At 45.0% G+C, this 16,890-nt stretch overlaps 1 protein-coding gene across 1 annotated transcript in view; it reads right to left on the bottom strand.

Annotated features, from left to right (window-relative positions):
• The window catches only part of LOC139268957 (tectonic-1-like), a 45,348-nt gene that overhangs the window by 26,308 nt on the left and 2,150 nt on the right, over window positions 1–16,890 (bottom strand). Inside the window, exons 2-5 of the mRNA XM_070887850.1 lie at window positions 15,876–15,996; window positions 8,884–8,990; window positions 5,409–5,566; window positions 3,751–3,838 (exon numbers count right to left, since the gene is read on the bottom strand). Coding sequence (XP_070743951.1) covers window positions 3,751–3,838; window positions 5,409–5,566; window positions 8,884–8,990; window positions 15,876–15,996 — 474 coding nt within the window. The remainder of the gene's footprint in view (window positions 1–3,750; window positions 3,839–5,408; window positions 5,567–8,883; window positions 8,991–15,875; window positions 15,997–16,890) is intronic.

Here is a 16,890-nt window from a genome sequence, read left to right as displayed (position 1 = left end):
GGAGGAGAAGGGGAAGGGGGGAGGAGAAGGGGAAGGGGGGAGGAGAAGGGGAAGGGGGGAGGAGAAGGGGAAGGGGGGGAAGGGAGGAGGGGAAGGGGGGGAAAGGGGGGGAGAGGGGGGAGGGGAAGGGGGGGAGGGGAAGGGGGGAAGGGGGGAGGGGAGGGGGGGGAGGGGAAGGGGGGAAGGGGGTAGGGGAAGGGGGGGAGGAGAAGGGGGGGAGGAGAAGGGGGGGAGAGGGGGAAGGGGGGGAGAGGGGGAGAGGGGAAGGGGGGGGAGAGGGGAAGGGGGGGGAGAGGGGAAGGGGGAAGCGGGGGAGAGGGGAAGGGGGAAGGGGGGGAGAGGGGAAGGGGAAGGGGGAGGGGGGAGAGGGGAAGGGGGAAGGAGGGGAAGGGGGAATGGGGGAGAGGGGAAGGAGGGGAAGGGGGAATGGGGGGAGAGGGGAAGGAGGGGAAGGGGGAATGGGGGGAGAGGAGAAGGGGGAAGGGGGGGAGAGGAGAATGGGGGAAGGGGGGGAGAGGAGAATGGGGGAAGGGGGGGAGAGGAGAATGGGGGAAGGGGGGGAGAGGAGCATGGGGGAAAGGAAAAGGGGGGAAAGGAAAAGGGGGGGAAAGGAAAAGGGGGTGAAAGGAGGGGGGGGAAGGGGAGGGAAAGGAGAAGGGGAGGGAAAAGAGAAGGGGGTGGGAAAGGAGAAGTGGGAGGGGAGGGGAGGGGGAAAGGAGATGGGGAGGAGAAGGGGGAGGGGAGGGGAGGGGAGGGGGAAAGGAGATGGGGAGGCGAAGGGGGGGAGGAGAAGGGGGGAGAAGGGGGGAGAGGGGGGGGGGGAAAGGAGAAGGAGGGGGAAAGGAAAGGGGGGGGGAAAGGAAAGGGGGGGGAAAGGAAAAGGGGGGGGGAAAGGAAAAGGGGGGGGGGGAAAGGAAAAGGGGAGGGGGAGGCTGAACGGGGCCGGGCCCAAGACTTCGGGCAGGGCTCGTCCCCAGCACCAGATTTACAGGTAGGTGGCGTTGGGTTGGGTCGGGTCCGGGGTCGGGAGCGCGGGTCGGATCGGGGGGAGCACGGGTCGGGTCGGTTCGTGTTGGGGGCGGGGGGAGGGAGGGAGCGCGGGTCGGGTCGGGTCAGGTCGGGGGTTGGTGGGAGGGAGGTCGGTTCGGTTCGGGTCGGGGGGAGAGAGGGAAGACAGGTCGGGTGGTGGGGGGGGGGGGAGCACGGGTCGGGTTCGGGGGCTGGGAAGCGGGGGTCGGGGTCAGGGTCGAGTCCGGTCCGGGGGCGGGGGAAACGGGAGTCGAGTCGGGATGGGAGGAAGCAGGAGCTGGGCGTGGGAGGCAGCCTTATCCACGCAGCCCCAGTGAGGCCATTTGGCCAGGGCCAGGGGCTGCATGCTTCGGGCCCCTCCCACACAGTTTTGGGCGCCTGGAGCTACTGCACATGCACGCCCACTGTAGCGCGCATGTGCAGAGGTCCTGGTACTGTTTTCAGCGCAGGGACCTGGCTCCGCCCCCTACAGCTCGTGCTGTGCTGCGCCCAGCTCCAGAGGACGAGCAGGGAGCTGGAGAATCTGTAAGATTTTTTTAGGCGCACTTTGTGGCGCGAAAAACGGGCGTCCAGGTCGGGGCTGCGCCGTTCTAGGCGCGGCCTGAACCTTGGGCCCAGAGAGAGGCGGAGAGGTTTTGGGAGGACATTCCAGAGCCTAGGACCTTGGCAGCTGAAGGCACGGCTGCCAATGGTGGAGCAATTAAAATTGGGGATGATTAAGAGGCCAGAATTGGAGGAGCGCAGCTATCTCAGAGGGTTGGAGGACTGGAAGAGATTACAGAGATATGAAGGAGTGAGGCCATGGGGGGATCTGAAAACAAGGACAAGAATTTTAAAATCAAGGCGTTGCTTAATCGGGAGTCAATGTAGTCAGCGAGCACAAGGGTGATGGGTGAATCACTACAAGCTCCAGTGCAAAAGTCCACAGGAAGTCTGTGGGCAAGTGTAAGTGTAATGAATGGCTGGTGCCGTTTGTTGACCTGAAAAATCTTGCCCAATGATCCAATCAATAAAATAAAAGATAAAGTAATTACTCCAGTTTTATACCTGAATGCAGCTTCAAATATGGAATTGTTTTCCACATATTTCAGATATCATCAGCAGCCTAGCAACATTCACACAAGCATACATAACTGAAAGGAGTAAAAGCAGGGTTTATTTCTGTAACTTATTCATGTATGTTTATAAATGAGCCCAAAAGAAATATGCCCAGAGTTTCCTCTGTTGCATCTTTTCTATCGGAGGTGCAGTAGAGCGAGACCGTCACACACGAATATAACTCTGACCCATTTCCTTGGGTTGGGATCAATTATACACATAGGACAGGTTTTCAGCAGTACATCCACTCTCCAGATGGGAGGAAAGTGTTATGGTGCTGAAACCGAGCAATCGCTACAGCATCAAAAATGGATGGGACAACTGTTGTAAGGCCCAGAACTGGAATTTTTTACGTGGTTCTGAATGGGTTTTCCTGTAGAAAAACCAGCAGTTGGACGGAATAGGGTAGATAAAGGTGGTCTTATTAAGTTGTTTTCCTCCATTGCAAAGATCACCCCTGCATTCTGCCACAACAATTCCCCCACCATCTTCTTCTTATCTGTCTTCCTTGCTATTAGCAGTGTAGAGGAGACAACACAAGAAAATTGTTTGGAGTCCAAAGCCTAACCATCATGTAAATACAGCAGGGCAGGCAATGGGTGGGTAGCCAGGAAATGTCAATGGCTCATTTTAGGGGTGGAGATATAGTGGAGGCCACCCCATCCCATTTTCCTTAAAATAGCACTTTTGGACTGCCTGAAAACAGATAGATTCTCAGAGGAAAATCCAGCCCATAAAATTAATATTAGTTCTGAGATTCAATCCTAAATTCACATTATAACCAGGACTGAGATTAAGTTGTTTGATTCACACTTTCAAGAGGATGGCTATTCAACCCTGGAAAGAGACAAAAAGTTGCTCACAATTACAGGAAATATTTGCAATAGCACTTGACTTCTACATCCTGCTATCTCTTCACACCACCAATGGTGGCCTTGCCTTTAACCATCTAACCCCCCAATCTCTGGAATTCTCCACCCAAACCTTTCCGTCTCCTCACCTCTCTCTCCTTTAAGACCACACCTTAAAACTTACCTCTTTGACCAAGCTTCTACTCACATGCCCGAATAGCTCTTTCTTTGGCTCAGTGTCTTATTACGGTCCTGTGAAGTACCTTGGGTCGTTTTCTTATGTTAAAACATGGTGTTGTTGTAGTAACAGGTAATTTTACATTTTAATCCTCACTCTTGGCAATGAATTAACATATATTTACAACAAATTTGTTTTGTTGAGCTTTAATAAATACAATAGATACTAAAAATAAGACTTGCATTTCACAACCTCAGGATGTCCCAAAGCACTTTATAGTCAATAAATTATTTTTGAAGTGAAATATACTGTAGGAAACATGGCTGCCAATTTGCACACAACAAGGTCCTACAAACAGCAATGTGACAATGATCAGCAAATCTGTTTTTAGTGATGTTGGTTAAGGGATAAATATTGGCCAGGACACCGGGAATAACTCCCCTGCTTTTCTTCGAAGTAATGCCATGGGATCTTTTACGTCCATCTGAGAGAGATTGTGTACAGTAAAAAAAAGAGAACTAAGCAAAAATGCGCATTTTAATTATTCCATACTCTGTTACCCTGCTCTAGTAAAATTAATTAAATACCTCTTACCTGCAGGGTTGTTGTCAGTGCATGCAGATGTTGCCAGAGGAGTAGGGAGCCTCAGAAAACCATCAGCAGTTTTAATAGGAACACCATACTGAGTAAAAAAAAGTGAATGGATCAGTATTAGCAGATTTGTTTTTACTTTTACTGTTTTGCGATACTTCTATATTTCACCGTACTTTGTATATAATATTTATTGTTACTTACTCATTTAGATTGAGAAATCAGCTTTGTTATCGATAGTGCTGATAAACTATCGTCAAATCCCTCCATGACTTAACTCTTTCCCATCTTTGCAACCTCCCTCAAGCCTCAGCAATCTCCCCCACCTTCTACTATTAGTGGCAGAGCCTTCAGTCATCATGCTCCAAACGTATGACCCCCCTCCCTAATGCCCTTCATTTTGCAACATCTCTCCCCATCTTCAAAAGCCTCCTTAAAATCTAATGCTTCAATTATTTGCCATAAATCACCACCATTGTTAGAAAAAAATTCATTCTCGGGATATGGGCATCGCTGGTAAAGCCGGCATTTATTGCCCAACTCTAGTTGATCTTGAGAAGGTGATGGTAGGCCCCCTTCTTGAACTGCTGCAGTCCGTAAGGTAAAGGTGCTCCCACAATGCTGTTAGATAGGGAGTTCCAGGGTTTTGACCCAGTGACAGTGACAATCAAGGAACGGTGATATATGTCCAAGTCAGGATGGTGTGATATTTGGAGATGATTGTGTTCTCAAGCACCTGCTGCTCGTCCTTCTAGGTGGTAGTGGTCGTGGATTTGGGAAGTACTGCTGAAGAAATCTTGCAGAGTTGCTGCAGTGCATCTTATGGCGGGGCGGGGGGGGGCAGGAAATTACAGGGCTATGGGGAAAGAGCAGGGGAATTGGATTAATTGAATAGTTCTATCAAAGAGCCGGCATAGGCACGATGGGCCAAATGACCTCTTTCAGTGCTGTATCATTCTATGATTCTTTGTACATATGAATAAGGGTCACTTGGGCCTGGTGCATATGAAAATGTACTCTAGTCATGAGTCAACGGCTTGAAGGCGGGGGCGGGCGGGCGGGGGGCGGTGGGGGGAGGGAGTTGTTGAGACAAGAAAACTTATCTAATTGTAAAATGTTCTTATATTATCGGTGTCTATCACTTAGTACATGACTGTAGTCAATCCTCTGCTCCCAAATTTTGCCCTGGAGACAACTGTGTGATGTCTATGGAAAAATGTAATTTAAATGTTTTTCTTTTAAAAAATAAAGTAACAATTACAGATGAGTACCAAAGTTCCTTATAGCACATAGATTAGCAAACTGACTTTTTGTTGCCAATTTATTACATAAATCATGATCCCATAATATTTCACAAATGAGTTACATTTATATCAATCTCCAGCTTCTAGGTACTTTCTGAATTTATATAGCTCTGGTGTGGCAATACATTATTGTAAATTTGAATAAAGAATAAAATGATCTGAATAAACAATCCTTGGGGGGATCAACAAAACAAAAGGTAATGATCAATTTCAAAGAGCCAACTTAAAACAAAATGCGAAAAGTCTGAGTCGAGGTGCCAACCTGCAACTGAATTAGCTCAAAAATTGGAGACTACAATGCTGGCAAAATTCAGACCTAATAAAATGTGATGAATCCAAGGCACCTATGATTGCTACCTGATATCCACTTGGTGTTGAATGGGGTCTGCTTGTAGGTGGTGTATTTGGAGGCACTTCATCAGTACTAAAGGAGAAACCACCAAACTGTTTCTCTAAACTGTCAAAATTACCAGTGGTTGGCACTTCTGGGGCAAAAAAGGATGATCCTGCCCTGTCTGAGGATAAAAACATAAACACATGAGAACAGAAGGAAAATTGTGAGATTAGAATAAATGTTTGGAAACAAACTAGCTATTATCAAAATGTGTCGCAATTTGGAAAGTAATCTTCTGCAGTAGTCCACTGAAGGCTATGAACATGTATACCTCATTTACAAAAACTGTAACCACTGCTCAGGTTTGATGTATCTGTGTTTGTGTTTGAGCCTGCGATAACAAAGTATACATTTTGTGGTATTGCAATACTTGAGGTGGTCATTAACATTAACAAATATATCAAATTCTCAGTCTGGTTCAGCCTTACGTCGCAGCTTGACTTAAATGGTTTCATTCGCCACATTTTATCAAATGACAGGAAATGTACATAGTAATGTAGGTTAAAAAGAAATCCAAATGTAACCCCTTCCATGGCTAAATGGATAAATGCAATGTCTGGTGCAATACTGAATCACAGATCAAGAAGGTACCAGTTTCTATCCCGGGCCAACGGAGAGTTAGCTCATTTCAGCCAGAATACCACTAAAGACACCTGATTTTTGTTTTTAGAATTTTGTTTTTCAGAACCCTGACTGAAAAACAAAATCTCACTCGCAATTGCTTTTGAAGACCCATATCAGAAAGTGTGCATGTGTGATTGTTGGGTGAGGACATGGCAGAATAGTCGACCATTGCTCATTCTCTCTGCTCAACATGAAGTATGTCCACATGGATAAGGTACAGGTTTACCAGCATCGATGGAACTATACTCCAGCAGAAATCAGAACCTTCAGGAGAGGCAAATCAGAAAAAGGAGGCATGATACAAGCTATATAGGATACATAGGATATACGGCACAGTAACAGGCAATTCAACCCAATCAGTCCAGGTCAGCATTTATGCTCCACTCGAACCTCCTCCCGTCCTTCCTCATCTAAATCTATCCGCATAACCCTCTATTCTCTTCTTGTTCTTATGCTTGACTAGCCTCCCCATAAATGCATCTGTACTATCTGCTTGTGGTAGCAAGTTCCACATTTTCACCACTCTTTGGGTAAAGAATTTTCTTCTGAATTCCTATTGTATTTCTTGGTGATTATCTTCTATTGATGGCCTCTAGTTAAGCTCTTTCCCAAAAGTGGAAACATTCTCTGTATCCACTATCAAAGCCTTTCATAATTTAAAATTAGTTCACCTCTCAGCCTTCTTTTTTCAATAGAAAGGAGACTATTCATCCTTTCCTGCTATGTATACCCTTGCATTTCTGGTATCATCCTTGTAAATCTTCTTTGCACTCTCTCCAATGTCTCTATATCCTTTTTATATTATGGCGGCCAGAACTGAATGCAGTTCTCTAAGTGTGGTCTAACCAAGGTTCAATACAGGTTTAGCATAACGTTCCTACTTTTCAATTCTATACCTCTAGATATAAACCCTAGTGCTTGGTTTGCTATTTTTACGTCCTTGCTAAACTGTGTCGCAACTTTTAGCGATTTGTGTATTTGTACCCAGAGATCCCTTTGTTCCTCTACTCCATCTAGATTCTCACCCTTATTATGTGGCAAATGAAGCTTAATGCAGATAGGCGTGAGGTATCACCCCATTCTTCTTACCAAAATGTAATACAGGTGCAGCATCGAAAATCCGGAGTTCCGGAATCCAGAATGTTCCGGAATCCGGACCGATCGGTGGCAGGATCGTCCAGAATCCGTAAAATGTTCCGGAATCCGGACCCGCCGACCCTGCCAACTTGGGGGTCCCGCTGCTGCCCGACCTCAGGTCACGCCTCCGCTGTCCTTACCTCGCCGCTGCCACTGCCCTTACCTTGGGGCCTTCTCACCAGCCCGCCCGAACACCTCCTCCACTGTGGGGCCTGCCCGAACACCACCACTCCGCGACGGGGCCCGCCCGAGCTACTCCACCGCGGAGGGTCCCGCCCAAGCAGCTCCATCGCGGAGGGTCCCGCCCAAGCAGCTCCACTGCGGAGGGGCCCGCCCAAGCAGCTCCACCGTGGAGGGGCCCGTCCAAGCAGCTCCTCAACAGCCCCCCCACCCTTTCTGATGTTCCGAAATCTGGAAATACCCAAACCTGGGCTTGGGTATTTCTGGATTCATGATGTCAGAAAGACGATTGAAAGTCTATAAAAGCCCGGAATGGCCTCTGGATTCTCGACGCTGCATCCCATTTATCTGTGTTAAATTTATTTGCCAATGATATGCCCATTTTGCAAGTTTATTAATGTCCTCCTGTAATTTGTTGCAGTCCTCCTCAGTATTGACTACCGCCCCCAATTTGGTGTCATCCGCAAATTGTGAAATTGTGTTTTTGATTCCAAAGTCTAATTCGTTAATATAAACTGGGAACAACAGTGGTCCCAGTACTGATCCTTGTGAAACACCACTACCCACCTTCTGCCATTGTGAATAGCTATCTTTTACTCCTACTCTTTGCTTTCTGTCTTGAAGCCAGCTAGCTATTTATTCTACATAAGAAATAGGAACAGGAGTACGCCATATGGCCCCTGGAGCCTGCTCCGTCATTCAATAAGATCATGGCTGATCTGATCATGGACTCAGCTCCACTTCCCCGCCTGCTCCCCATAACCCCTTATCCCCTTATCGTTTAAGAAACTGTCTATTTATGTCTTAAATTTATTCAATGTCCCAGCTTCCTCAGCTCTCTGAAGCAGCGAATTCCACAGATTTACAATCCTCAGAGAAGAAATTTCTCCTCATCTCTGTTTTAAATGGGCAGCCTCTTATTCTAAGATCATGCCCTCTAGTTCTAGTCTCCCCCATCAGTGGAAACATCCTCTCTGCATCCACCTTGTCAAGCCCCCTCATAATCTTATACATTTCAATAAGATCACCTCTCATTCTTCTGAATTCCAATGAGTGCACGCAGTATTCTGCTACTTGTCCCTGCTATGTGCAGAAATGATTTTGCATAGTTAGAAAGTTCTATTTCCTTTCAATTAGTCAGATTGACTAAACAAAAAGCTACAATTAAGAATTTCTAAAAATGAAAATTCTATCAAGTGTGCTATTTTCAGAAGCTATGCAGATGAAAATATATTTCATAAACAAAGCACAAACTGATAAGGGATACTGCTCCAACTTTTACTTCCCAGCATGAATCTTTTCTTGGTTTAGAAGCATTGCTTGTACATGCTCCGATGTCAAGTGTGTGTGATTGGTTCTGTTTCATTGCCACACATGAAACACAAAGTTAATTTAACCATTATAGATAGTTTCATCTTGAAAATGTAAGTGCAGCATTACAATAAAACAAAACATTTAAGAAAATAGATCATATGCTGCCCTTTATAGTGCACTTACAGTTGTTTGTCTCAATACAAAAGATGCTGGGGTTGATTAAGGATACAGATTTGTTATCTTTCAGAAAGTACATTGCTGCCTCTTGATTGCAAAGTTCACGGTCACCCCTACATGGAAATCAATAAATTGTGATACTATTAAATAGACAGGAATTAGCATTTTATGTTTTAGCTCATATGGAACAAATGGAGAACAAAAACAAATAAAAATTATATAGATGCGGTTTGATAATACAAGATACAAGGTAGTAATGAAACTTCAAAAGCATATTAGAAAGCACCAACAGCTTGATAATAGAGTACCAGATTACCAAAGGAACGGAGTTTGAATTGCAGCCCATTACAATATTCATACAGTACTACTCTCCCTGGTGGTATTTTGCCAGATCTCAGGCAGGCTGCTAGATGATCAATGAACAGCATCAAAGGTTTCCATCTTCAGGAATGTGAAAAAATTAGACCTTCCCAGTATTGCTCTGTAGAACCACAATACTTCATAATCTAACAGCTCCATGGATACTGATCATGGAAAGCTCTGCACGTTGCTGAGAATGACGTGACTAGCACGTTTAATGAGTTCGTCTTACTGCAGGTAAAGGGTCCACAGCCAGATAGGGAATGGAAGACCAACAGGAAGAGCAGTGCAAGGAAGGTAGTGCAGGAATCCCCTGCAGTCATCCGCGTGCAAAACAGATACACCGCTTTGAGTACTGTTGAGGGGGATGACTCATCAGAGGGGAGCAGCAGCAGCCAAGTTCATGGCTCTGCTGCACAGGAGGGCAGGAAAAAGAGTGGGAGAGCGATAGTGATAGGGGATTCAATTGTAAGGGGAATAGATAGGCGTTTCTGCGGCCGCAACCGAGACTCCAGGATGGTATGTTGCCTCCCTGGTGCAACGGTCAAGGATGTCTCGGAGCAGGTGTAGGACATTCTGAAATGCACATTGGTACCAACGATATAGGTAAAAAACGGGATGAGGTCCTAGGAGACGAATTTAAGGAGCTAGGAGCTAAATTAAAAAGTAGGACCTCAAAAGTATTAATCTCGGGATTGCTACCAGTGCCACGTGCTAGTCAGAATAGGAATCTCAGGATAGCTCAGATGAATACGTGGCTTGAGCAGTGGTGCAGCAGGGAAGGATTAAAATTCCTGGGGCATTGGAACCGGTTCTGGGGGAGGTGGGACCAGTACAAACCGGACGGTCTGCACCGAGGCAGGACCAGAACCAATGTCCTCGGAGGAGTGTTTGCTAGTGCTGTTGGGGAGGAGTTAAACTAATATGGCGGGGGGATGGGAACCAATGCAGGGAGTCAGAGGGAAACAAAATGGAGACAGAAGCAAAAGACAGAAAGGAGATGAGTAAAAGTGGAGGGCAGAGAAACCCAAGGCAAAAAACAAAAAGGGCCACTTTGCAGCAAAATTCTAAAGGGTGCGTTAAAAAGGCAAGCCTGAAGGCTCTGTGCCTCAATGCGAGGAGTATTCGGAATAAGGTGGACGAATTAACAGTGCTGATAGCAGTTAACGGATACGATGTGGTTGGCATCACGGAGACATGGCTCCAGGGTGACCAAGGCTGGGAACTCAACATCCAAGGGTATTCAACATTTAGGAAGGATAGACAGAAAGGAAAAGGAGGCAGGGTGGCGTTGCTGGTTAAAGAGGAAATTAATGCAATTGTAAGGAAAGACATTAGCTTGGATGATGTGGAATCGGTATGGGTGGAGCTACGGAATACCAAGGGGCAGAAAATGCTAGTGGGAGTTGTGTACAGATCTCCAAACAGTAGTAGTGATGTTGGGGAGGGCATCAAACAGGAAATTAGGAGTGCATGCAATAAAGGTGCAGCAGTTATCATGGGTGTCTTTAATATGCATATAGATTGGGCTAACCAAATTAGAAACAATACGGTGGAGGAGGATTTCCTGGAGTGCATAACGGATGGTTTTCTAGACCAATATGTCAAGAAACCAACAAGGGGGGAGGCCATCTTAGACTGGGTGTTGTGTAATGAGAGGATTAATTAGCAATCTCGTTGTGCGAGGCCCCTTGGGGAAGAGTGACCATAATATGGTGGAATTCTACATTAGGATGGAGAATGAAACAGTTAGTTCAGAGACCATAGTCCAGAGCTTAAAGAAGGGTAACTTTGAAGGTATGAGGCATGAATTGGCTAGGATAGATTGGCGAATGATACTTAAGGGGTTGACAGTGGGTGGGCAATGGCAGACATTTAGAGACAGCATGGATGAACTACAACAATTGTACATCCCTGTCAGGCGTAAAAATAAAAAATGGAAGGTGGCTCAACCATGGCTATCAGGGAAATCACGGATAGTATTAAAGCCAAGGAAATGGCATACAAATTGGCCAGAAATAGCAGCGAACCCGGGGACTGGGAAAAATTTAGAACTCAGCAGAGGAGGACAAAGGGTTTAATTAGGGCAGGGAAAATAGAGTACGAGAGGAAGCTTGCAGGGAACATTAAAATGGACTGCAAAAGCTTCTATAGATATGTAAAGAGAAAAAGGTTAGTAAAGACAAACGTAGGTCCCCTGCAGTCAGAATCAGGGGAAGTCAGAACTGGGAGCAAGGAAATGGCAGACCAATTGAACAAGTTCTTTGGTTCGGTATTCACTAAGGAGGACACAAACAACCTTCCGGATATAAAAGGGGTCAGAGGGTCTAGTAAAAAGGAGGAACAGAGGGAAATCCTTATTAGTTGGGAAATTGTGTTGGGGAAATTGATGGGATTGAAGGCCGATAAATCCCCAGGGCCTGATGGTCTGCATCCCAGAGTAGTTAAGGAGGTGGCCTTGGAAATAGCGGATGCATTGACAGTCATTTTCCAACATTCCATAGACTCTGGATCAGTTCCTATGGAGTGGAGGGTAGCCAATGTAACCCCACTTTTAAAAAAAGGAGGGAGAGAAAACGGAATTATAGACTGGTCAGCCTGACATCGGTAGTGGGTAAAAAGATGGAATCAATTATTAAGGATATCATAGCAGCGCATTTGGAAAGAGGTATCATGATAGGTCCAAGTCAGCATGGATTTGTGAGAGGGAAATCATGCTTGACAAAGCTTCTGGAATTTTTTGAGGATGTTTCCAGTAGAGTGGACAAGGGAGAACCAGTTGATGTGGTGTATTTGGACTTTCAGAAGGCTTTCGACAAGGTCCCACACAAGAGATTAATGTGCAAAGTTAAAGCACATGGGATTGGGGGTAGTGTGCTGAGGTGGATTGAGAACTGGTTGGCTGACAGGAAGCAAAGAGTAGGAGTAAATGGGTACTTTTCAGAATGGCAGGCAGTGACTAGTGGGGTACCGCAAGGTTCTGTGCTGGGGCCCCAGCTGTTTACATTGTACATTAATGATTTAGACGAGGGGATTAAATGTAATATCTCCAAATTTGCGGATGACATTAAGTTGGGTGGCAGTGTGAGCTGCGAGGAGGATGCTATGAGGCTGCAGAGTGACTTGGATAGGTTAGGTGAGTGGGCAAATGCATGGCAGATGAAGTATAATGTGGATAAATGTGAGGTTATCCACTTTGGTGGTAAAAACAGAGAGACAATTATCTGAATGGCGACAGGTTAGGAAAAGGGGAGGTGCAACGAGACCTGGGTGTCATGGTACATCAGTCATTGAAGGTTGGCATGCAGGTACAGCAGGCGGTTAAGAAAGCAAATGGCATGTTGGCCTTCATAGCGAGGGGATTTGAGTACAGGGGCAGGGAGGTGTTGCTACAGTTGTACAGGGCCTTGGTGAGGCCACACCTGGAGTATTGTGTACAGTTTTGGTCTCCTAACTTGAGCAAGGACATTGTTGCTATTGAGGGAGTGCAGCGAAGGTTCACCAGACTGATTCCCGGGATGGCGGGAATGACATATCAAGAAAGACTGGATCAACTGGGCTTGTATTCACTGGAGTTCAGAAGAATGAGAGGGGATCTCATAAAAACGTTTAAAATTCTGACGGTTTAGACAGGTTAGATGCAGGAAGAATGTTCCCAATGTTGGGGAAGTCCAGAACCAGGGGTCACAGCCTAAGGATAAGGGGTAAGCCATTTAGGACCGAGATGAGGAGAAACTTCTTCACCCAGAGTGTGGTGAACATGGTGTTGCGGTAATGATGTGCACGGAAGCAATGAGAAGCAACTACACATTGAATGACTTCAGGAAAAAAGTTGATATGAAGTCAAAGAAAGAGATATTAGGAAAAGCTTGGTCAAGTCAGTTGCAAGAAGATTCTTAAAGGAGGAGAATAAGGTGGAGAAGCAAAGGAGTGTAGGGAGACAATTCCAGAGCTAGGTGACTGAAGGCATGGCTGTCAATAGTGGGAGGGAGGGGCGGGCCCACAGGAAGCCAGAGTTAGAAGAATGTAATTTTTGGGTTGTACAGAGTAAGTAAAGGGCAAAGCAATGGAGGGATTTAAACACAAGGATGAAAATTTTAGATTTGAGGCCAAGGCGACTGGGAACAAATGTAATTCAGTGGGCATAAGGATGATGTGCAAGTGGAGATTTTACATTGATATAGTTGAGGTCCATTAGAAGGAGCTTTACCTTGCACCTAACTCATACGATACCTGACATAATAAACAGTAATAGGTGTAGGCCATACGGCTCCTCGAGTCTGCTCCGTCATTCAATAAGATCATGGCTGATCTGACCATGGACTCAGCTCCACTTCCCTGCCCGCTTCCCATAACCCCTTATCCCCTTATCATTTAAGAAACTGTCTATTTCTGTCTTAAATTTATTCCCAATGTTCCAGCTCCCACAGCTCTCTGAGGTAGCGAATTCCACAGATTTACAACCTTCTGAGAAGAAATTTCTTCTCATCTCAGTTTTAAATGGGTGGCCCCTTATTCTAAGATCATGCCCTCTAGTTCTAGTCTCCCCCATCAGTGAAAAGATCCTCTCTGCATCCACCTTGTCAAGTCCCCTCATAATCTTATATGTTTCGATAAGATCACCTCTCATTCTTCTGAATTCCAATGAGTAGAGGTCTAACCTACTCAACCTGTCCTCATAAGTCAACTCCCTCATCTCCAGAATCAACCTAGTGAACCTTCTCTGAACTGCCTCCAAAGCAAGTATATCCTTTCGTAAATATGGAAACCAAAACTGCATGCAGTATTCCAGGTGTGGCCTCACCAATATCCTGTATAGCTGTAGCAAGACATCCCTGCTTTTATACTCCATCCCCTTTGCAATAAAGGCCAAGATTCCATTGGCCTTCCTAATCACTTGCTTTACCTGCATACTATCCTTTTGTGTTTCATGCACAAGTACCCCCAGATCCCGGTGTACTGCAGCACTTTGCAATCTTTCTCCATTTAAATAATAACTTGCTCTTTGATTTTTTTCTGCCAAAGTGCATGACCTCAAACTTTCCAACATTATACTCCATCTACCAAATTTTTGCCCTGGGAGAGTATTTGATGCTGATACTACGTACAAGAGGAGAACATGGCAGATGAAGTATAATGTGGATAAATGTGAGGTTATCCACTTTGGTGGTAAAAACAGAGAGACAGACTATTATCTGAATGGTGACAGATTAGGAAAAGGGGAGGTGCAAAGAGACCTGGGTGTCATGGTACATCAGTCATTGAAGGTTGGCATGCAGGTGCAGCAGGCGATTAAGAAAGCAAATGGCATGTTGGCCTTCATAGCAAGGGGATTTGAGTACAGGGGCAGGGAGGTGTTGCTACAGTTGTACAGGGCATTGGTGAGGCCACACCTGGAGTATTGTGTACAGTTTTGGTCTCCTAACCTGAGGAAGGACATTCTTGCTATTGAGGGAGTGCAGCGAAGGTTCACCAGACTGATTCCCGGGATGGCGGGACTGACCTATCAAGAAAGACTGGATCAACTGGGCTTGTATTCACTGGAGTTCAGAAGAATGAGAGGGGACCTCATAGAAACATTTAAAATTCTGACAGGGTTAGACAGGTTAGATGCAGGAAGAATGTTCCCAATGTTGGGGAAGTCCAGAACCAGAGGTCACAGTCTAAGGATAAGGGGTAAGCCATTTAGGACCGAGATGCGGAGGAACTTCTTCACCCAGAGAGTGGTGAACCTGTGGAATTCTCTACCACAGAAAGTTGTTGAGGCCAATTCACTAAATATATTCAAAAAGGAGTTAGATGAGGTCCTTACTACTAGGGGGATCAAGGGGTATGGCGAGAAAGCAGGAATGGGGTACTGAAGTTGAATGTTCAGCCATGAACTCATTGAATGGCGGTGCAGGCTAGAAGGGCCGAATGGCCTACTCCTGCACCTATTTTCTATGTTTCTATGTTTCTATGAGTCATCCCCCATCACGTACACTTTCATGGTCACAAATAAAATTCACCAAACAAGGTAAAGGAAACACAACAGAGTTTCGCAAGTTATTGAAAATAAATTAACTTATGAACACCACCACTGCAAAATGAGTTATGAAAGCCAGCTTAAAAGTATTCATAGTTTGATACCACATACAACATTATATAATTTGAGAAAAGGTTTCAATTTTTTTTGGATGGCAGATACTGTTGTCAAAGTAAAGATACTGATGGAAGCTCCATGAAAACATTATAAAAGCAGGAATGAAGCTGACTTGAAAAGGGAAAGAAAACTATTGAGAAATGAGAGGGACGGAGAAAATTGAACACCAAAAGTGTTATGAAAAAGGAGAGGTTCTGAGGAACATAATACTGAGGTGAATGGGAAAGAATTAGATACTGGAAAATGAGTGAATATTGAAGCAAAGACACATTAGGTACTGTGGTGGGTGGCCTTTGTCAGCTCACTGCAGGTGACTGAAAAATAATACATTGGAAATCACACATCATTGAAATCAGTTAACCACAAAAAGGATTATAGTTACAATTTGAGTGGGCAAGAAAATCTACATTTATTGGATCTCAGTAGACATGTTGTAGGATCAATCAATTCAAGTTTAGGGAATGGACAAATTAACTCATTTTTCAGTTTAACTTACGTGACAATCTGAACATCACATCTTGCAAAGGTAGAACGACCACTTGCGTCACAGTCTGGATCACAGCAGCAATTTACATCACACTGTTGCACCAGCAAGTTACAGACACACAAAGTGCGAACTGTAAGAGCAAAAATGTACAAAAGTGAACATTAAATTAACAGCAATGATCAATTACTCAGTTCTGCTGGAGTTGGTTGAGAGATAAATATTGGCCAGGACATCGGGAGGACTCCATCGCCATGGGATGTTTCACGTTCACTTGAGAGAACAGACGGGGCCTTGGTTTAACATCCCATCCAAAAAACAGCACCTCCGATAATGCAGCACTCCCTCAGTAAGGCACTGAAATGTCAGCCTAAATATGTGCTTTAGTCTCTGGAGTGGGCCTCGAACCTATGATCTTTTCATTCAGATACAAAAGTGCTACCACTAAGCCACAGCTGACACAATAGAAACTTTAAAAATGGATGCATAAAATCCCTTTTTTCCTTTCTGCTTATTTTTGTTGGCTATTTTACTTGTACAATATATGTGGGCTATGTAATAAGTTATCTCACCAAATTAAAGATCAAATTTACTTAATGTATGAGAGATAACAGCCCAATTTAAACTACTTCTCCACAAGCACCAGGGCTCAATAATAAACAGGTACCTCAGTGGAACAATGGATAAATGTGTGGTATGGAAACAAGCAAAGGGCAATGTTTCAAAACCTATTCTATCATAATTGTACTTCTTAATGTCAAAGAAACACATCTCTCTTTCCCTTCAAAAACAGTCAAAATCAGTTTCCATATGAGGAGATTCTTTGTTCCCCATCTGAATCAAACATCTATCTCCACACTGCAAATACATCCTACACATGTTTCCTCTCTTTCTCTAATTTAATATAAAAAGACTAAAAAGAGCAGACACTTCCATACTCATTTTCTTCCTCTTCCTGAATTCAGCATAGGTATTGATGGAACAAGTATAGTTGTCACAATGCTCAAGATGAATCAGTGGCCTCCAT

Source organism: Pristiophorus japonicus, chromosome 8, assembly GCF_044704955.1.
Source record: "Pristiophorus japonicus isolate sPriJap1 chromosome 8, sPriJap1.hap1, whole genome shotgun sequence".
Taxonomy (NCBI): Eukaryota; Metazoa; Chordata; class Chondrichthyes; family Pristiophoridae; genus Pristiophorus; species Pristiophorus japonicus.
The sequence above is the reverse complement of the archived record's forward strand: the minus strand, read 5'-3'. Positions and strand labels throughout refer to the sequence as shown.